Below are 22,389 nucleotides of genomic sequence, written 5' to 3' on the forward strand. Positions count from 1 at the left end.
TTAAGGGCTGCGGTCATAAAACAAAGTAAAATTTTACTTGCCAAGAAGTACATAGAGCAAAACCTGGTTTATGATGTCAGGTATAACTTCGGGGATGCAAGCATCACTTTTATGATGCGACTTTGCCCCGTTGTGGCGGTCATAAGCGCATAGAAAGGGGTATTTTGGTCTATGGTGCAGTGTGCTTTAAGAAGATCTAATAGTTGAGCTCAGAGGTTTCTGTGTAAAATTCCCGCTGAGGAAAAGTGTTGTGTGTGTGTGTGAAGGCGCGCTCTGAGTGAGTGTGTGCGAAGCTGCGAAGCGCGCTCTGGGTGCTGTCTTGTGTGTAAAGCGCGCTCTAGGTGTTGTTTTGAGTGTGAGTGAGGCGCGCTCTGAGTGTGTTTTTTGTGAGTGTGAAGCGTGAACACAGTGACAGTGACGGTTGATGTGTTTGATTAGGAGGACATTAGAGCAAAGACACATTTTAGGATCAAAGGTTGATGCCTAGTGTACCTGTGGAAATAATTTTGTTCAAGGTGTGGCGACCCTCCTGGTCGTGGACGCGCGGCCAGGCCCAGCGGCGTCTGGATGCCAAGGTGGCAACTTGGGAACTGAGGACTCCCGCATTAGCTACGGAAATAACACTGGAACGGCCGTGTAATCACGGGTTCACATTTATTCCGGACTAGAACAAGACACATTTTGCGAACAAAGGTTGAGTCTAGATTAGTAAAGAAATATAAAAAGGTTGAATTCCTCGCTTCAGTGGTTTGAAATTGTTGTGTGCCTGTCCCCTGACGAGTGTGAAATTAAATAAAGAGGGAATTTGGAGCCACATAGAGATAGACGGGCATAATTGGGTGTATTACTCTGTGGTGTAATAAAAATAAAAAAATAAAAAAAAGAGAGATAGTAAGAGGTGTGTAGTGGAGAATTATGACGCTGTCAAGGTAGGCGTGTTGCCTGCTTATCTGTTTAACAGTGATGAAAATGAAATTAAATAAATCTCTTAGTGTGTTAATACAGGAAGCTGCGGACCTGGACCAACTGCCCCCACAAGCACAGCGGCCGAAGCAAAATTATAGGTAATGGGAACCACACCCAGCACGAATCAGCAGCTGTGAAACAGACAGCAGCAAGGAGAGAATTAGAGGAGGAATTAAGAGAAGTCTTTAACACATAAAATTGGGGCCAACGGACTTGTGGAGGTTGGGAAGGCGCCCGGAGCATCACAACAAAAAGGTGAAACAAAAACACACACAAGCAGAGAAATCTGAGAGAAAGGCTCCTTTTAAGGTAACGCCTAGTTTGAGAAAAAGATAAAATTAACCTGCCTGCCTACAAATGCACACACACGCAATGAAGAAACAGCTTACACTCATGAACATGTGAAGATTTTCCAGCAAGGCTAAAGCAGCGAAACTTAACATACATCTGTTGTTAAAGGATAAATACATTACTGACAAATAAACTCTCTGGGTTGCAGGACAACAATTTAACTTCAAAGAAAAAGACACTGGTCTGACCAACCAGTGAAGACATGACAAATTTAGGGGTTAAAAGATTCAAATTGTGACATGTTTTCTGCTGATTGGTTGATACAAGTGATTACTGAATGAAAGAAAATTCCATTTTTGGGCTTTTAAACATGATCTTAAGAATTTTAATATGTACCTGCACTGTAATCCCTAACAGTTGTTCTAGCTCATAACTAATAAGCTCATAACACTCAAATGTCGTTTTGTAGTTGAGCAAACTATAAAGTATTGAGCTCTGTTGGCTTTTATGCAGCTTTAATTGAATAGGGCTCAATATTTTTTAGCTAAATTTTTTGGAACGCTCAAAAAGTTTAAGAAGCATATATTAGTGACGTTCTGGTGGGTGGAGTCTTGTCGCTCCCTCAGGAAAGCTTAGTCAGCCATCTTGAATTTACCTTGATACGGGGAAGTTTTGGCCAGCCCGTGTGGATTAAGAGTCCCCAACTTCAACCCACCACGACCACCACCTTATTTTTTTTCATCAACTGCCCTAAATTTGGTAAGTCTAACGTGTTTTTGTTTTGTTTAAATTTAATTTCGATAAACATTCTTTTTTATTTTTTACTGGAAATATATTCGTACTTTGTGCACAGTGAATGTTTGTTATAAATGAATTCGAATCCAAGTAATTGTAATTTTAGAAGTTTTCTAATGTGACAAATACGTAATGTTATTTCAAATTAGAATGATGTAACGTTTTGGCGGTTTTCCGTGGGGGACAACATTTCCCATAATGCATTGTATTCTTGCCCGGGAAGTTGACGGTGGCAGTTCTAGCTCCATGCATTTGAACTTTCTACTAAAACTTTCCACTGGTTGTCGTATTCGCCGGTAATGTACGTGCGTATTGTGAGTATACTTATTTCAATAAGTGTCCGTGTTACACAGTCAGTAGTTTACGCTGTTGAGCTGTGTGTGTGTGCTAGCATGAAGCGAACAATAATAAACAACATGAGTGTGTTATCATGATGGTAATTAGACATGTTTGTATTTTTTCGTAGTCTCAAATGTGTGGTTGTGAGATAATCTCGAAATCCTTTTAACAGTTTAGAGGGGTATTCCACTAAGCGAGCTCTACAAGTCAAGCCTTGCGGAAAAATGCATCGCCTGATTCAGCCTAACATTATACACTGGTCGAACTCGGTGCTACGAACGAAGTTCAGCTAAATTGTTCGCGCTAATTCGACAAGGCTCAACCAGCCAGACTGAGGCGCCTCCTTGACACCTTTAAGCCAGACCCTATCGATCTTTGCTAGATAAATTGAAATGAAATGAAAATAAAGAGCCGCGTTCTGCTCCCAGGCTAAGAAAGAATCATTGATGCAGACTGTGCGGATCACAAATACTCCCTAACCTGTAAGGCTGGGGTGTCCAAACTTTTTTCACTGAGGGCTACTTACTAGAAATTAGGTAAATAACCTTAACTTTAGTGTATTAAAGTGTATTAAAGATCACAAAATCACTTAAAAGTGGTCGAATATGTTATATTGTTGAATATAATTAAAGACAAAACTGCTTTCATCACAGCTTTCCATAAATGGATCTTTATTGATTCATTCAGAAAAAGCTTTGGTAGCTTATTTTCAGAACAGCAGCCTCAGATTTCTTCTTAGACAGAAGATTTACAGCACAGAGAAAAAACAATAAAAGGGAAAATAGGACGGGTAAATTTCAAGTTTGTTATTTAAGTTATTAAGCTTAGCAACACACCTATCAACATTAGTTTGAAACGGTTAACATTAACAGACTGAACTGGACTTAATAACAGGAGTGCATATAATCTTAGTAAATTATTGTAGTGAGTATCAGCTGCGCTGGGTATGTAAATCGGGCCATCCAGCTGCGGTGCTGATTCGACGTCACTCGTGCCAAAAATCCGGACAAATGTCACTTGATCAAGGAGCAGATCTGCATCAGATGAGATCAGCTGACTACTTGTGTGTGTGTGCTGTGCAAAAAATGTTTTTGAACATTAATAAGTCGTCTTTGTGCACATATTGTTTACAGATATCAGACTGCAAAGAGCGCTACAGAGAGTCAACATTTCACCAGTTGTCAGTGGGTGAGTTTTATAATTTGTGTCCCAATTTAAATAAAAAATAAATACAAAGAAACTAGAGAATTTTGCCTTGAATTATTCAAAATTTTTAGATTTTTTTTGGGTTACCCTTCTAGATTGACAGGTTTAGCCCGTTACACAAAAAGTTTGGACACCCCTGATCTATAACAATGACAATCAGAACATGGCTATCCAACACTTTGTTTTTACTCTGCATTTGTGTAAATACTATTCTAATAGATATTGTGTGTTCATCTAGGAACAGCATGATGTAAATACAAGACGGGCCCTCGTCCTTCGTGCACTTCCTGTGTACCTGCGTGAAGATGCCTCCACGTTATTCAGGACTTGTGATGTAAGTGTACTGGCCTCAGCATCAACCATATGACATCGCTCAGAACTCAAGGAGAACCAGGGTGTATATCAGGAAGGATGTTCAACACAGTCCTCATCTGACTTGTTTTCTCCCATATATCAACTATTGTTGAATAAGATTGCAAGAAGATTGTTACGCATAAACCAGAAAACATGAAAATAGTTGAAAGATTATTATACAAAAAAAATCTGCAGATAAAAACTATCTCCCTTTTTAAAATTCAAGTGTTCTATTTTTTTGGAGGTGCCATGTTGTGGTCAGAGAAATGTTTGGTAAATAACAAAAACAAATATCTTGGCATATATTTATTATTGAAAACATTTATTTACACATATGTTTTGAAACCAAACCCAAATTAAGATTATTGTAATGCATCATGATGTATCGCAATATCAAATTAAATCGTTGACATTATAATCCTAAAAGAAACGTGCGACTTATGAAGATTCACACCTCTAATCAATAGCATGATTTGTGTCCTTGTGGGGCTGAACTCATTCTTGTATTATTTTTGTTTTGCAGTCAGCAGATGGTCCAGACCTCACTGACACTCCTGTGGCTCTGCTGACAGTTGTCACGGATGACACTACTGATTCGGCCCTCTTCAGTCCCGAAAGCATCTGCATTGTCGTTGAGGATGAAATACTTGTGAATGGTCCCACAAATCTGGCTGACTCATTTCTCCTGCTCTTTGGGTACATCTATGCATTAGACCTACAATACCCAAAGAAACTTGAGCTTACATTCACATTTATCCAGAAGGTTGTGATGTGCCTTGAGGACAACAAACCACTGAAAGGGCGTCTACTGATGCTGAAGAATGATTTGTTCAATGAGTGAATCACTCAGAATGGACTACTTGTTAAGCTGAGTATTGAGGAAGCTTTTTTGTTTGTTTTTTTCCTAATCATTTGCCTCTTCTACCTCACATTTAAGATGAATGACTGTTCAGTTCACTATTCATGTTTAATGTTCTGTTGCCTAATACGTAAATGCACTGCCTTGATGTTTGTTCCCTATAAGTACAGCAGTGGAAACCAGTACTGGTTTTTTTATGTATTTTTAAAAAAGAAAGTGAGCTGCAGCTGTCAAGGTACAGTAAGTGTTAAATGCATCAATGTTCTAATAGCTGCAATTGCTGTTAATACTGAAAATGTTATTGAATTTTAGAATTGAGATGGAGACCCTTGGAGTCTTTTTCTCTTGTTTTATTTATGAAGCACTTTTTTATGAGTGAGCTCTGTTGTTTGTGCCTTTTTAAAAGCACATTGTGTTTAATAAAAAGTTGTTAAATTGTTAGTGTTGTTACTTTCATGTTTTCTAACACTTTTAGCTGATTATAATTTACTGGGTAAACAGTTTAGAATTATTTGTAAGTGTATTTCCCACAGTATTTTAAAAAATATTGAAGATTTTAAGTGTTATTTCCCATATTATAAGTTAGAAAATATGAAAAAGTTTGAGTTTATTTCCCACATCGTATGAGTTGCAATATGTAAAATATTTTGAGTGTATTTCCCACCTTAATTAAGTTGAAAAAATTGAACATTTTGAGTTTATTACTCCCTAATTATAAGTTGAGGAATATCAACATTTATGAGTTAACATTGAGGTAATTTAAGGCAACTGCAACTATAATTTTTATTTTAGTTAAACTTAAAACTTTTAAAAACCATCACTAAAAAATTGTTGTGTAATCTGTTACACAACAATTTTTGAGTTCTGTGAACTTATTAGGTTTTACAGTGTGTGTTGTCCTGTCAGCTTGGTGGGTCATGAGTGGATTATATGGTGAGAAAAAAAAAAAACAAAAGGGGGGAGAGAAGGCTGACACAGGGCCTGCCCCGTTGTTTCTCCCCTCTCTGAATAACACAGCCAACACAACATCATTTTCCTGTTCGTTTGCTTTTGTTTTTGTCTGTTTTTGTTTTGTTTTTGTTTTTCTCTATATATATTTAATTACAGGCTGCTTTGCCGGCCCTGAAAGCCGAGGCTGACTGGACTCCTGCTCTCCCCTATACGTGACACTGACCAAATGCTGTAACAGCTGGACCCACAACAACGACCTGAAAATGTCAACAGTGCTGCAGGAATGTGATCTCATGCAGCAGAGACGGAGAGCACTAAACCTAAGGCCCGTTTCACTACACGGGAAAATTCCCAGACTACGTCAGCTGACAGAGCTGTGACGAGACGCCCGCCAAGCCCGAAGGAAAAGTAAGGCCGAGCAAAAGAATGCTGACCTTGATAACTCTGCATTTACACTGTGCAGGACAGTGATGGACCAACACGGAGGATCGGGCAGCAAAAAGGGCGTGACCGAGACAGAAGGAGTAACTGAGGACAGAAGGCACCTCAGAATGGACAAAAAACACAGGAGAAGATGCAGGTTTCACCTGCGGTGAGCATGGACACTGGAGAAAGGACTGCCCCAATTGGGGTCAGAACCAGGACGGACTGAACTTTGAGCAGCAGCAACAGCAATGGTCGCAAACAGACTGAAAAGGAGGAGGGCAGGACCCCAGGGCATGCTTCAGGCCGTGGTTTACCCAGAACACCAGAACAGGAAAGTGATGAACACGAACACCCACACAAACACACACATCTACATGCACTGACTCAGAATGAAGAGAAACACACACACACACACGTCTACAAACACACAGATTCAGAATGAAGTGAAATACACACATGAACACGTGCACTCGTTGATTGAGTGAGAAATGACACACACACACACACACACACACACACACACACACACTGGAATGATGATTCACTGAGAAGTGATGCACACACATACACACGCTTGTGCAATGAAGAGTGATCCACACGCACACACACATACACGCTGATGCAATGAAGAATGCTTTGCTTATGCTGATATGCAAAATGCTGCACACAAACATCCCAATGCATAATTTTTATGAGGAGCCATTGATTACCATTGATTACTTAGAATGTGTTATATGTCACTCAGAGGGCATTTATGTAGATTTTAGGAATAAGGTCTAAAACGGTTTGGTTAGGAAAACAATGTCTGTGCGTGATGTCTGTTTGTGGCTCAAGGCCTTGACTGAATTCTTTGCTGTGCTCCACACAGCCCTGATGAGGAACAGTGGCACAGAGTGAAAATGATGAATTAATAGTGTAAGTTTAGGTTGGAGTACGGCATTTTCTGTGATTGAGATTTAATTCAAGGAGGAACAAAAGGTTCTCATTCCCACACAATATTGTCCCGGCAGGAAGCAAAACGTTCCTGTGAATTTCTGGTTGATTTTTTTGGTTTTGCTTAGCGCTAGCTTGATTTTATCAGTGAGCTTTGGCTTGTGTTCTTTCTCGTAAGCGAGAGAGGGATAGTTTTATGCTTGGACATGTCTGCAACGGGCCCTAGTTTTGTGTTATTTTAGTAGTATTTTGTTGGTTATGTCTGTTTTCGTTTTTGTTACAGTGCACTGAGATAAGAAAATCTGAGAAGTGTGATCCACCGGTGGTGATATGTTGATATTTTGTGAGTTTATGATTTAACAATCAGCTCTTTAAACCAGGCCTGAAAGATTGAAATTTAAAGCGCTATGAAATATTCTTATAAAAACAGTTGCAAAGTGTGTCTCTCCATGATTGTAATTGGCTTGGGAGAAATTCACTTATATGGGACACTGATCATATGAGTCCTGAGTCTAAAAGGATTGCAGCGAGTCAATCCAGAACAAAAGAACAAAGAATTGTTTTCCTTTAAAATGATGACGTCATCTTGCTGGTGATGGATGCTCGAATAGGTTGCGCGTGAGACTCCATTATCAGCAACATCTGGTATGAATGTGTATGGAGGTATGCATGTGAATGGACTGTGATGGACTGACGACTAAAAGTTTTGACTGACTTGATACTGAGACAATGACTGCACCCACTTTAGCATTAATAAATGCCAATAAACAATTCACCCAGCGGACAAGAGAAGGGTGGATGCTTCGCTTTGTTTTGTTTTTTCAGGAGCAGGAGGATAAGAGAGACTGGAGGAGGAGACTGTAGCTTCACATGAGTATGAACTGCAGACTTAACACTTTGGTTGCTGATTTTGAGTTACTGATGTTTGCATTAAGAAAACTGTGCTATATTAGCTGTGTTTTGATTAAGGTATCATGTTATATTATTGGGAATGCCAAATGCTACAGTGGAGAAAAACGTTTGATATCACTCATGACTGGAATATGTTATTATTAACCATAGCAGGCCACTGTAAAAAGTTAATTAAATTTTATAGAGGAAAATCGCCAAAGCTTTAACAATACCTATGAATGACTTGCCACATTCAGAATAGAGATATGCAATAACAAACATTGGGCCACGTGATTTAGGTTCTCGCTTGAAATAGTAAGTTATTAAAAGTAGAATATAATCGACAGGGACATTTGATACTGAAAAAGAACAAGAGCAAAGTAAAGAAAGAAAACCTATTGTGTTTAGTTTTGATAAATTCAAATTAAAATGTACCATTACACTCAGAGGATCAATATGAAATTCAATATATGCAAAATTTGTATGAAGTACATGACTGATAACTGTTCTGTCCTGAGCTTTTGTTTCTATAGCACCCACTTGACCACACCAACAGTTTCTCGCCACCAACAGGGGGTATTTGCAAAGAATAGGGAGGAATATCATCAAAACTGGGAAAGGTAAGCCCCGAAGGGGGGTGATAACACCATAACTTTCACTTATGGTCAAATTCTCAAAATTTGACCCCAAACTTGAAAATTCTTCAAACATTTAGAGACAGAGTGGATAAACATAATGTCGCAAACCACATAAGGATGGAGCATTTGAATCAATAAGATGGTGAAATAACACGCAGTAAAATGTGGATCATGTTGATTATGTTTATTCCAGTGTGCAGAGGAGTCAATTCCCTTCACAAAGTTTATAAATTCACTTGAACCAAAACTAGGAGCACCCGGTGCTGCAAGAGTTAATAGTCACAATACCCAAGGATAAGCACAAGAGCATGACTGATATGATGGGACTGGGATTTTGCTACACTTAATTATTGTAGACACAACTAAAACTATAACTGAAACTAATCAAAACTAAACTAAACTAGCAAACAATTGGTAAAAACTGATTAAAACTGATATAAAATTGAAAATCTGAAGTCGAAGCTAAATAAAAATAAAAACTAATGAAAATTGCAAAACTATTACAACCCTGGTCCAGACTAAGATGGCGTTGGACATCTTCAGGGTAGAAAAGGCTTGGTGTGACCAAGGTGTGGTTTGGCTTGTTGTATGTACATTTCAAAATGTTACAGCTCTGGATGGACCAGTTACCAGGGCATGGAAGGATGACAGACTTCATTACATGAGGAGAAGGGAAATTTTCGGGATTGAAGATCCACAGGGATGACAAGGCTGGAGCAACGGTACTCGAGAGAAGAATTTCTGATACTTTCTGAGATATGATGACACTAACCTTCTCTTTTAATTGTCTAGCTCCAATGAATTGACACATGGGAGTGTGTCAAAAAGGGGGAGTTGAGTCCGAACATCAAACAATGGTTTTATGAACATCTTATGACGTTATTTCTGTGTTTAATAATTTAGCTATGGTAAAACTTAAGCTTATAATGTGTTAGACTTAGAAAGGGTTCACTAATTTTTGATTTCTTTTACATACACATAGATTATGATTAGAATAAGTCCCTGGGTCAGAGAGTCCTGAACATAATTTTAAACCAAATTTGAATCATTAGAACAACAATGGATAACAATATTAGATTATCAAGGCTAGGGAGAGAGGTGTTTGGTTTTCTGTCTCTTGCAGAGAAAGGAACAGACACCAGACGGGGACACGGAGATGTGAGGACCCTTCACAGCAGAGACAGATGTAGGGACTGCCGAGACAGCAACTGGGGTCAAGTGTCATGGCGTTTGGGCTCCTGGAGAAGATGGATCCCACAAACACAGCAATAACCATGAAGGGGTTGGCGAAAACCAGGAACACCAGACCAACGAGGTTCGAGAGGCTCTTGGCAAAAAGGGGGACACGGCGGTGATCCCAAAAACACACAGATCCTTGTTTGAAATCGGGGCAGAATAATCCCCAGAACTGTGCAATGACTAAAGGGTGGTCTAACCCCGGAGGTCGAAGAAAGAAGCTGAGAATCACCCAACTGGAAGACACTGGTAGCTGCAGCAATAAAAATAAAGGTTAAAAGCTCCTTAGACAGAGGTTCTAGTCTAAGTACATTTGAAAGGTATAAGGGGGCATTAAAAAGGGGGTGGAAAACTGGAGCACCAAAATAAAGCTGTGGGAGAATTGGGGAGTGATGGGAGTGTCATCTGTAACTGCTGTTATGGTTGTAAATCTAACTTTGCTTGCATCTGAACTGCGTGAACACAGAGGTCATCCCACATATGGTCCACCCGTTAAAGGGGGACAGAGGGCCTCAGGACCAAGAAGAACTGGACCTTGCAATGCTGGAGTGCATGTTATAAGTGATCTCTTTTAAGAGATCAAAAGGGGGAATTATTAGATTATTCTGTTATTATATGTTACCTTATATATGTAATCAAAGTAGTTGAATTAGAATACTGCTGTAGATCATATTATACCCTTTAATATAGAGTGTGTGAGCTGTATGTAGTTTAGTTCTCATTATACTTTTGAGTTAACAGAACATATTCACATATTAGTTCATTAGATAAATGTGCATCACTCTGTATCCTTGATCTGCTGGGAATGTGTTACACTGTTTTCTTGACATGTTCTATTGTTGAATCATGAAGAGAAGGAGACTCTGTGTCTAAGACAGGGGAGATAGACAGACCACATTCCATACCCCCACCTTACAGAAAGCAGAGAAACAACTGCCGAGGTCATAACTTAGGCGCTGTAACGGAGAAAGAATGTGATGTTTTGGCTTTTACGACTAGATGGGGGCCACTAGAGACTATAAAAAGCTGAGCAACCCGTCACCATTTTGAGACTTGCTGTGACCCTCTTCAGGCATGTCTCCCCATCATGATGGTCCTTATGCTCTTAAGTGTTGAATTGTATGGAAATAAATGATTGTTGATTGAGCATAAATACACCGAGTATTGTCCTTCCTTCAGCCCAAAGATTCAAAGAATTGGGAGATTTCAACACTCTCAACCCAAACGAATCATCCACATCTGGAAGTTTTTTCCAAATACCGTGGATATCCACTCAAAATTCACTTATGTGTTGCTCATATAGTTTTCAGTTAGTTGGCTAAAAAAAAATATAACTAAGAAGATAACTTCTGCTTTCACACCAGGAAATGTCTGAAGACACTTTAACTCTGACTGATCCTCCGGGAATCCGTGTGAGTCTTCGTGTGAAATGTGATGTAAACGTGGCCTTAGACATATTTGCTTCATCTCAGTCCTCTGGTCTATTTCTACAGGTTTGGATGCAGGTGTAACTGGTTGTCAGGTGTGCTGGTGTGGTACCTGTAGCAGCAGGTGGTATTTAAGGATCCTCTGAACAGGTTTGAGCAGGTATGAACCCAGAGGCAGCGAACGTTTAAGCGAGGACTGGCGGTCCCGGAAAAATTTGGCAAGAGATTTGTTCCTCATGCACTCCGTCAGCGCCGCCACCGAACTGCAACAGGAGAGAGGAGACAGACAAGTGTGGACAGGTCAATGTGAATGAGACAAGGTTTTTAAAATGTGCTCGAAACCTAACGTATGGGAAAGCAATACAGCTGCTGTAGGGCTTACTTTGGGTAGTTGGTGCAGTACTGTGTGTAGATGTCAAAGTACTCGCTCTGAAATACAACAAGCCAAGAGTTTTATCAGCCGCTGCTTGTACGAACCATCCTCACCCAAATCCAATCAGATCTGGTCTCACCTTGATGACGAAGCACCTGGCGATGGCGACGGGGTCGTTGTCACACTGGTCGAGATCCTGAAGCAGCTCGCTGTGAACAGGAAACACTGTCACCGTGGCGACCCCAGCAACAACAACGCTTTGCATGTCACCAGGAGCAAACCAAAGGAAACCTGAAGTTTTTCTCTCGTTTCAGCAGTTTCCTTGGTTCTCACTTCAGAGTCTGAACCCTAACGCTCATTTTAATATTTCATGATGTTCTTCTGATGTTTTGGAGTTTTTACCTTTAACCATGAAGGCAGACAAGAAGGAGGGAGGAGAGCAGACGAATGACATGCAGTGAAAGTCTCTGTTACCTTCTACTCGAATGACTCGACTAACACTAAACCAAAGGCTGACATCATGGTGGTCATGGTTATTTTTATATATACGATCTGGTTTGTGTTACGGTGTTCGTCTGTGGCTGCACCGTTCAGGAGTGAAAATGGGTGAAACGGTTTGTTCATATTTAACCTGCTGAATCGTTCCTAAACATGAAGGCACTCAAAGTCACAGCAAACAGAGCACTCCATGTTGTGCAGTAGAACAGCGCCGGTCTGCAAAGCAAACTCACCCCTCGACAGGAAACAGAGAGCGCTGACATGGGGGAGACGTAACATCAACGTTAACCGTTTTAGACAAAATATCGTGCTATGATAACGGACACATTAAACTTTATCTTCTTCACCTGTTGAACTCGTAGATGTCCTCGATGTTTCCAAAGAGAGCGCAGACCAGCTCAGGACGGATCGACAGATCCGACTGGTCGGACTGATCGATGATGTGAGCCAGGTAGTCCTGCAGGGTAGGAGGGAGAGGTTAGTAGAGTGGACGGAAGGAAGGAAGAGACAAGCAGGGAAGAAGAGGATAAGAGGAAGTGACAGAAAGGTCAGGGGTCACTTTTTAAAAAGCTCAGCGTCAAATAAAACACCCTTTAAAATAAACTGGAATGTTTCCATTTCTCCAACAGGAGGCAGACTGAACGCTCACTGAGCTATACCACAGTAATCTGATTACTTCTGGCTTGATCAGAGATGCAGACTGTTTAACTCCTCTCTGGAGGGGAGAGGGAGGGGAAACAGGAGGACAAAGGAGGGGGGAACAACTAAGCTGTAGTGCCTCTTCACTTCACTGTGCAATACCTTTTGTGCAATACTTTTGTTAATAGTCAATGGTGCAATAGACTCCAAACTTGAAATGTGCAATTCACTTGTATCTTTATTTTTATTCCTATTTATCCCCTTCGTATATTTTATTTATATATGTCTCTGTATTTTTATATATATGTGTGTGTGTGTGTGTGTGTGTGTGTGTGTGTGTGTGTGTGTGTGTGTGTGTGTGTGTGTGTGTGTGTGTGTGTGTGTGTGTATATATATATATATATATCTCACTCCTGGTACCACTAGCAGCTGGATAGCGTAGTGGTTAGACTACACGCCTTTGGAACGCCTTTGGAACAGAGGATCGCAAGTTCGATTCCTGCCTGGGGCGTCTGTATCCAGTAAGGGTCCTAAGGCTAGACCCCCTATGCTAAGCGAGCCTACCGCAGACATGAGCGAGACAGATAAATATGAAGGCATGCCGGCTCGGATGTCGCCCGGATCAACAAGGTCCGCGTCAGGTGTTGAGGAACCAGGGCACCCTGACGAAAAGTGGGCTACTGGAACAAGAAGGCATCGTTGTTGGAATGCTACTACGCAAGTAACCCCGGCGGAAGGGGCTACATGAATAGGATGACGGACCTATGGATTCTTCGACTGCTCTCACAGCTAGAGATTGACGAGGTACAACACAAATGCTACGGCAAGGAGGAGTCAGGACGCCAGGTCAGGGGGGAGATATCATCACCCCCACCCGAGATTGGGTACATAGCCCCTCCATGGAGAAGGAGGCTAGATCAAAGTAGCACGGAGGGAGGTTAGCCAACTAACGGAGTTGCAGAAAGGTGCGACAAAGAAGGTGCATAAGAAATACAGCAAGCTGTCCATACCTGAGGCCTTGGAAACTGCCAAGCAAAGACTCACAGCCTTGGCCAGCCGCTTGAGGAGGTACACCAGAGAGATAGAAGGCAGGAGAATAAACCAGCTGTTCTCCACAGAACCAGCAAAGGTGTACTCTCAGTGGCAAGGGAACAATAATAAGAGAACAGCACCACCAAGGCTGGAGACGGAGCAATACTGGAAGAGCATATGGGAGAAGGACGCAACCCATAACGGCAATGCTCAGTGGCTAGTGGATCTGAGGGCAGACCACAGCGACCTCCCTGAACAGGGTCCAGTAACCATCACAGTGGCAGATATCCAAGGAAGGGTCTCCAGTATGAAGAGTTGGACAGCACCAGGGCCCGACATGGTTCACGCCTACTGGCTAAAGAAGCTGACTGCATTCCACGAGCGTCTGGCAGCACAAATGAACCAGCTGCTAGTTAACGAGAGACACCCGGAATGGCTAACCGAAGGTCGGACGGTCCTGATCCCCAAGGACCCCAAGAAGGGACCGGTCCCCTCCAACTACCGACCAATAACCTGCCTCAGTACTACATGGAAGCTCCTGTCAGGCATCATATCGGCTAAGATGAACAGGCACATGGGTCAATACATGAGTGGGACACAGAAAGGAATTGGCAAGAATACCAGGGGCGCAAAACACCAGCTACTGGTAGACAGAACAGTCAGCCGAGACTGCAAGACCAGACTGACCAACCTGTGCACTGCCTGGATTGATTACAAGAAGGCCTATGACTCAATGCCCCACAGCTGGATACTGGAATGCCTAGAATTGTACAAGATCAATGGGACCCTAAGAGCCTTCATCAGGAACTCAATGGGGATGTGGTGTACAACACTAGAGGCCAACTCCAAGCCCATAGCACAAGTCACCATCAAGTGCGGGATCTACCAAGGAGATGCTCTGTCCCCACTGCTGTTCTGCATAGGCCTGAACCCCCTCAGTGAGATCATTAACAAAACTGGATAGGTAGTCAGAACTGAGGGGATTGAACTACCAGAAGGCAACATTGCAGACATAGAGGACAGTTACAAGTACCTGGGGATCCCGCAGGCAAATGGGAACCATGAAGAGGCCGCTAGAAAGGCTGCAACCACCAAGTACCTGCAGAGGGTCAGGCAAGTCCTGAGGAGTCAGCTGAATGGTAAGAACAAGATCCGGGCCATCAACACGTACGCCCTGCCCGTGATCAGGTACCCTGCTGGGGTAATAGGCTGGCCAAAGGAGGAGATAGAAGCCACTGACATAAAGACAAGAAAGCTCCTTACCATGCATGGAGGGTTTCACCCCAAGTCCAGCACCCTGAGGCAGTACGCTAAGCGGAAGGAAGGGGGCCGGGGACTGGTGAGTGTCAGCACCACAGTCCAGGATGAGACAACGAACATCCAAGAATACATTGGGAAGATGGCCCCAACTGACCGAGTGCTCAGTGAATACCTCAGGCAGCAGAAACCCAAGAAAGAGGAGGGAGACGAGGAACCATCATGGAAGGACAGGCCCCTGCACGGTATGTACCACCGGCAGATAGAGGAGGTGGCTGATATCCAGAAATCCTACCAGTGGCTGGACAAAGCTGGACTGAAAGACAGCACAGAGGCACTAATCATGGCAGCACAAGAACAAGCTCTGAGTACAAGATCAATAGAGGCTGGGGTCTATCACACCAGGCAAGACCCCAGGTGCAGGCTGTGTAAAGATGCCCCAGAGACAATCCAGCACATAACAGCAGGGTGCAAGATGCTAGCAGGCAAGGCATACATGGAACGCCATAACCAAGTGGCCGGCGTAGTGTACAGGAACATCTGTGCCGAGTATAACCTGGAAGTCCCGAGGTCAAAATGGGAGATGCCCCCAAGGGTGGTGGAGAATGACCGAGCTAAGATCCTGTGGGACTTCCAGATACAGACGGACAAAATGGTGGTGGCTAACCAACCGGACATAGTGGTGGTAGACAAACAGAAGAAGACGGCCGTAGTGATCGATGTAGCGGTTCCGAATGACAGCAACATCAGGAAGAAGGAACACGAGAAGCTCGAGAAATACCAAGGGCTCAGAGAAGAGCTCGAGAGGATGTGGAGGGTGAAGGTAATGGTGGTCCCCGTGGTAATCGGAGCACTAGGTGCGGTGACTCCCAAGCTAGGCGAGTGGCTCCAGCAGATCCCGGGAATAACATCGGAGATCTCTGTCCAGAAGAGCGCAGTCCTGGGAACAGCTAAGATACTGCGCAGGACCCTCAAGCTCCCAGGCCTCTGGTAGAGGACCCGAGCTTGAAGGATAAACCGCCCGCAGGGGCGTGCTGGGTGTTTTTATATATATATATATATATATATATATATATATATATATATATATATATATATACACACACACACTCAACAAAAATATAAACGCAACACCTTTGTTACTGCTCCCATTCCCCATGGGATGGACGTAGAGACCTAAAATTCATTCCAGATACACAATATAACCATCCCTCCCAAACAGTGGTCACAAATCAGTCCAAATGTGTGGTAGTGGGCACATCTGCTTTATTGAGATAATCCATCCCACCTCACAGGTGTGCCACATCAGGATGCTGATCTGACATCATGGGTAGTGCACAGGTGTACCTCAGACTGCCCACAACAAAAGGCCACCCTGGAATGTGCAGTTTTTTGTGCTATTGGGGGTCTGGGGACCCAGAACCGGTCAGTATCTGGTGTGACCACCATTTGCCTCATACAGTGCAACACATCGTCGCATGGAGTCTATCAGATTGTCAATTGTGGCCTGTGGAATGTTGGTCCACTCCACTTCAATGGCTGTGCGAGGTTGTTGGATATTCGTGGGAACTGGTGCACGCTGTCGTATACGCCGGTCAAGCACATCCCGAACATGCTCAATGGGTGACATGTCAATGGGTGAGTATGCTGGCCATGCAAGAACTGGGACATTCTCAGCTGCCATCTGCCCTGAACAATGTGAACCATGATTCATCCGTGAAGCGCACACCTCTCCAACGTGCTAGACGCCATCGAATGTGAGCACTTGCCCACACAAGTCTGTTACGGCGACGAGCTGGAGTCAGGTCAAGACCCCGATGAGGACGACGGGCATGCAGTTGAGCGTCCCTGAGACGGTTTCTGACAGTTTGTGCAGAAATTGTTTGGTTGTGCAAACCAATTGTTCCAGCAGCTGTCTGGGTGGCTGGTCTCAGACGATCTTGGAGGTGAACCTGCTGGATGTGGAGGTCCTGGGCTGGTGTGGTTACACGAGGTCTGCGGTTGTGAGGCCGGTTGGATGTGCTGCCATATTCTCTGAAACGCCTGTGGAGACGGCTTATGGTTGAGAAATGAACATTCAATGCACGGGCGACAGATCTGGTTGACATTCCTGCTGTCAGCATGCCAATTGCACGCTCCCTCATTGCTTGTGGCATCTGTGGCATTTTGCTGTGAGACAAAACTGCACATTCCAGGGTGGCCTTTTGTTGTGGGCAGTCTGAGGTACACCTGTGCACTACTCATGATGTCCGATCAGCATCCTGATGTGGCACACCTGTGAGGTGGGATGGATTATCTCAATATAACAGATGTGCCCACTACCACACATTTGGACTGATTTGTGACCACTGTTTGGGAGGGATGGTTATATTGTGTATCTGGAATGAATTTTAGGTCTCTACGTCCATCCCATGGGGAATGGGAGCAGTAACAAAGGTGTTGCGTTTATATTTTTGTTGAGTGTATATATATATATATATATATATATATATATATATATATATATATATAATATTCTGTAACTGTAACTTCTGTCGGTGCTGTGCTTTTGGAAACTGAATTTCCCAGAGGAACCCACCCGAGGGATTAATAAAGTTTTATCTTATCTTATCTTTCTGTTTGATTAAATATATATATATTCCATATGTTTGGTATTTATTATTGAGGTAAGTACATAAACACATTTATTGTTTTAAATAAAAGTGATTACGTAATTATGTTTATTTTTATAAACTGAACTTTAAAATCTGTGTATCAGTTTATGTTTAATGTGTCAGAGTTTACTTGATTTTTAAATATTTAAAAAAAATGGAGAAAACTCGTATGTCTGATGTGTTTACTGATTTCATATTACATATTCTATCTCACTTAGAGCTTTTTTAGAGCCTAAAACTTGTTATTATTTTATTATAAGGACAGGTCTTTGTTATTCTCTGAAACCTTGGTAAATAAATCATAATAAATATCTGTTAGAGTATTTCCGTTTTTCCGTTGCTCCTTCACTGGTTTGTTTTTTGTTTTCCTAAGTTTTTTAAACAGCCTGGTTTGATTGAGTCGTACTTCAGACACTGAAACAGGTGCGTGCAGCTCGGTGAGCCTGTTACATAAGCAGCTAATCCCATCACTGCAGAACGTCTTAGCTTGTTAATTATAGTCTGGCACTGAGTCATGGCTGGGGTAACGACTGACACCGCGAGCTGTCCTCTGTACGTGGAGATGCGTTCAGGAAACGCGTATGTTTCACGAGCCCAAAATGTTCAGACTAAGAAAAATGGGTCAATTTTTGTCCTGAGTGCTTTCAGAATAGAAATGAAATGTTTGAAGTTCAGACAGTTTTACCTTGGTGAGTTTAGATTAAAACTAAAGGATGAGAAGCTCATGCATCAGCAGCTTAAAAACCAAACCCTGTCCAGCTCCATGGTCACTGATCATCGTTTGAAAATAAGACGCCAAGGATGGAAGTGTTTCTACTTCATGTTCTACACCATGGAAATGATCCTGGGATCATCCACCGCCACCCTCTGTGGACATCCAGGTGTTTTCATGAGATCACAGACTAGACTTTCAGAGAAAAGCTTAGCGCCTGAAGTTACTTTAGAGATAGTTTCAGGATAAAGCGTCAAACCATCAGCGAGCGTGATCAAAGCAAACTTGACTCGTCCTGAACCCGCCGCTAGCGAGCAGCGATCGATGTTCCAGGTATTCGGCAACAGAATTCCAGGAACTCAGGAGGTGGTACTGAGTTAAACTACCAATGAGAATAAAGGATATGGTTGGACAGGTGGCTACCTAGGCAACCACAATGACCAACCATCCACATCAGTGAAAAATTTGAGCCCGTAGAGCCCACACCTGTTACCATGACACCTATAGGGTCACGCAGTTAGGTAACTCACCTCCACGATCATGCGCAGATCTCTCACGTACATCCTCTCTGTCTCGATGATCTCCATGACGACGCGGTCTAGGTAGGTCAGCTGAGGGTTGGGCGCCATGCTGGCGCGGATAAACGGTGAAGCCGGCTGCCGGCGGCTCAAGGTACGACTCGCCTTCCAGTCTTTGTTGTTGTTGTTTTTGTTGTGAATGAAGCTCCGCCCCTTCCTGTTGGGTTGGGGGCTCGACCCCTGGAGGTCTGCAGCGACCTCCTCGGGGCTCAGGTTAAGGTTGATGTCAGGGTCCGAGGAGGAGCTGGTGATAGATGAAGGCAGCGCAAGGTTGTCGTCTCTGGAAGATCCAGACCCGGAGGACAAAGTGGAGATCAGGCTCACGGGGCGCCGGTAAGATGCCAGCAGGTCGGAGGAGTCGGAGGGTGTGGACGATGGAGCACGCTCATCGCTGCTGATGGAGGCGGTGGACAGGCGGGGGGACTCTGAGGAGGGGAGGGAGAGAGATGATGTCACTGATAGCAAACTTCTACATCATCACCTTTCACAATAAAAGCACTGAGGTTTTTCCACTGTCAGAGTGAGAGCAGAGTTTCACAATAAAAGCTTGTGTAAGGAGAAGTTAGAACATGATGAATGTTTGTCCGCAAAGACAGATAAAGCAGTGTGTTATTTTGGTCCTGGAGTCTGAATTCACTTTGAGGAAACACTCACGCCTCACATCCACAGCTGCAAACATCTGGACAGGTTGTGGCCTATTAACCACACCTGAGGAATGTCAGGAATCCAAATGTGTTTAGATGTTTTTACAGTGAAGAAACAGTTTGTACTGTGTGAAGCAACTGAACGAATGAGCAACATTTCAACATGTACATGCGGGCTGCTTGGCTGGGAATCAAATGTTCAGGAACTGACTCATCAGGTGGTTCGAGCTCCGGGAGTTTCAAAGTGAAACGCCTCAAACGCCCATTTCTTCCATCGACCTATAGTTCCTCTGGTGTCCAGCATAGGCAGCAGTGAGTTAGTCCCCATTGACTCCCATATTAACATAAACATGTTTACAGCCTGTAAAAAACACTTTGATCTATCTTCAAAACACCTGTAGTCAATAACTCACCTGTTTAGTGTATGAAGACTGAGAGTTTGCATTATCAGGGGCGTGGCCTCTATGACTTACAGGTGCATGGTTACACAGATGGGTGTAGCTGCTAGCTGTCTTATTTGTGCTGTTTTATCCTTTAGGATGAGTTTCATGATATCATCATGACAATAACAACATGGCTGCTGTGCAGTTACTTGCTGATGCTGGCAGATGTTTACAGGTATGACACTGTGAGAAAGTGGAAGCTACACATTCGTGTTTCATGTATGTAACCAGATTCTCGGATCAGGTGTTCAAGCATGGTCCAGCCAGCCAATCACAGCAGGTTCCCACAGACTCTTTCAGTGAAATCAGCATGTAGCAGATCAGCGATAGTCATTGATTCCTTTTTGATTAATTGGTTTAGCTTCATTGACAGATTTCTTGGAATCGCATACTGAGAGATTTGGTTGGCGCACGTACCGGCTAACCAGTCCTCTGAGGGTTTGGCTAAATATCTGAAGAGCAGCGACACCGACAGTCCACCTGAGACACAGACACACACATTCAACATGTGGACGACAACAGTAGGACAGCAGAGCGCTCCTCAGACAGGAAGTTCCTGCTGCCACCGTCTCTGATGTTCCCATTAAACATGCACAGAACTATCAAACCTGACTTCAGAACACAGACAGAGCATGCTCCCCAACAGGTGGAAAAGCAGGCACACAAAGGCAGGGGGTAACCAGCTTTCGGACCTGTCCTCTCTGCTTCGCTGCACACACATTACAAACTGCACTTGAACACAACAGCAGCTCAGGTCTGAATCATTTCAAACGGATCCTCTGTCCAATACTCAACAAACTCAGACACAAACACAGTTTCCTGAATTTCCTTCAGAATAAAAGTCAGTTAAAAGCCTTTAATGTGAAGCTGTGGGTGAAGTAAATTAACCCTGCAGGACTTTCAGCGGGAGGATCAGACGGACCTCTTCCGGCTCCGAAGAGCAGCTCAGCCGGAGGGTTTCACGCTGTGTTCACTTCCTCCCACATGACAGGAATCTCAGAAGCCAAAACACAAATCCTCCTTGAGAGGGAACACAGGAGAAGGAGGGGAGGAGGAGTGCGTGTTTGAATGAAAACAGCCACACACACACACACACACACACACACACACACACACACACACACACACACACACACACACTAGTCCGTTAGCTCTTTGGCTTCCTGCCATTCTGCAGCCAGGGAGGCGTTTACTCACCAGACAGGAAGGGAGTGAGTTTATGGATGTGATATGAGGCCTGGTGGGCCAGTCACAGCTCAGAGTTTACATTCAAACACCTTCAAACACACACAGGGTTGACCTTTGACCTCTGCAACCGTTGGACCAACAGGAAGAGCAGCTTTTCTAGGACCCTGACCAGAGTTTGAAACCAGAATAAAAACTCAAACAAACAGGAGAGAAATGTGCTGAAAACATCTGAAACCTCTTCACCTGCTCCGTTTAACACCTGTGAAGAAAAACGTGTTTGTTTAAAAATAAATAAATAAATAAATAAATTATCCACTCCGCTCATAGCTTTAACACTAATGAGCTTTATTCAAACCTCTGACACTAGAAAACAGTCTCTGAGACCTCACTCCATCCAAAATGCTGCATCAGGAAAAAAGTCTGAGATTTTCAGGGACCATCTGACGGCGACTCACCAAACCAGCGGCGCACAAACACTCGTCTGAGCCGCCGATCCTCCTCCACACTCCTGAAAGAGATCTTCACCTGTTTCTCTGAGCAGAAACACCTGACCACAGCTACATCGCCTCCTCCTCCTCCAGTCAGACTGCGCCACATGCTCCTCTGATACCCCATTGAACCTGAACGCTGGGCTCAACAAACGTCCTCAAAAACAAAAAGCGGATGAAAGAGAAGAGGTTGAGTTTTCCTGCAGCTCTAAAGTGCCCTGAATGCCCCACATCTGTAAACTGTGACTGCAGAGCTGAACAGAAACATGAGGAGGAAGAGGAGGAGGAGGAGGAGTTACAGGAGGAGGAGAAAGGGCAGACAGCAGGAGGAGTTGCTGAGGGGAGGAAAAGATTTAAAAAGTGAGGAAGATGAAGGTCCTTCCTCCTCTCTGTTTGGGTTCAAATGAATAAAAAAATATTTAAAAAAAAAAAGAATCACAAAGAAACGCTAGCAGAGGGAGGAGCTACAAACTGACCTGACATGAGCCAGAAATACACTAGAGGGCGTTACCGAGCAACCACAGAGACTCGGGATCTGATCAGAAACATCTGAACAAACACAAGAGCTCAC

The 22,389-nt window shown here is 43.3% G+C and overlaps 3 protein-coding genes across 11 annotated transcripts in view; 2 read left to right on the top strand and 1 right to left on the bottom strand.

Annotated features, from left to right (window-relative positions):
* Positions 1 to 22,389, bottom strand: part of LOC308396478 (pleckstrin homology domain-containing family G member 3-like) — a 42,205-nt gene that overhangs the window by 13,007 nt on the left and 6,809 nt on the right. Inside the window, exons 1-7 of one of the 4 annotated variants that reach the window (XM_080881806.1) lie at positions 21,786 to 22,080; positions 20,560 to 20,622; positions 19,008 to 19,480; positions 12,531 to 12,640; positions 11,825 to 11,894; positions 11,695 to 11,741; positions 11,425 to 11,575 (exon numbers count right to left, since the gene is read on the bottom strand). In XM_080881806.1, coding sequence (XP_080737932.1) covers positions 11,425 to 11,575; positions 11,695 to 11,741; positions 11,825 to 11,894; positions 12,531 to 12,640; positions 19,008 to 19,480; positions 20,560 to 20,622; positions 21,786 to 21,945 — 1,074 coding nt within the window. In that variant the 5' untranslated portion in view covers positions 21,946 to 22,080. Of the gene's footprint in view, positions 1 to 11,424; positions 11,576 to 11,694; positions 11,742 to 11,824; positions 11,895 to 12,530; positions 12,641 to 19,007; positions 19,481 to 20,559; positions 20,623 to 21,785; positions 22,081 to 22,389 lie in introns of those variants that run through there. The other 3 variants (XM_080881808.1, XM_080881807.1, XM_080881809.1) reach the window with 3 other exon arrangements.
* LOC308396909 (uncharacterized protein) lies at positions 1,801 to 5,251 on the top strand. 6 transcript variants are annotated; one of them, XR_013971648.1, is made up of 4 exons: positions 1,801 to 2,016; positions 3,525 to 3,575; positions 3,836 to 3,931; positions 4,475 to 5,251. XR_013971648.1 is itself a non-coding variant. In XM_080882544.1 (4 exons), the coding sequence occupies exons 1-4, from the start codon at positions 2,352 to 2,354 to the stop codon at positions 4,790 to 4,792; spliced, it is 480 nt and encodes a 159-aa protein (XP_080738670.1). In that variant the 5' UTR covers positions 2,037 to 2,351; the 3' UTR covers positions 4,793 to 5,251. The 6 variants fall into 6 exon arrangements, 1 of the variants encoding a protein (XP_080738670.1); XR_013971649.1 differs by having other exon boundaries at positions 1,821 to 2,016; positions 3,525 to 3,579; XR_013971650.1 differs by lacking the exon at positions 1,801 to 2,016 and adding an exon at positions 2,036 to 2,353.
* LOC308397045 (uncharacterized protein) lies at positions 13,294 to 18,183 on the top strand (the record flags this gene model as incomplete). Its single annotated transcript, XM_080882769.1, has 3 exons — positions 13,294 to 14,194; positions 14,479 to 15,832; positions 18,139 to 18,183. Exons 2-3 carry the CDS (start codon positions 15,119 to 15,121, stop codon positions 18,181 to 18,183), a joined length of 759 nt encoding a protein of 252 aa, XP_080738895.1. The 5' UTR covers positions 13,294 to 14,194; positions 14,479 to 15,118.

This window comes from Rhamphochromis sp. 'chilingali' (assembly GCF_963969265.1).
Source record: "Rhamphochromis sp. 'chilingali' genome assembly, chromosome: 5".
Lineage (NCBI taxonomy): Eukaryota > Metazoa > Chordata > Actinopteri > Cichliformes > Cichlidae > Rhamphochromis > Rhamphochromis sp. 'chilingali'.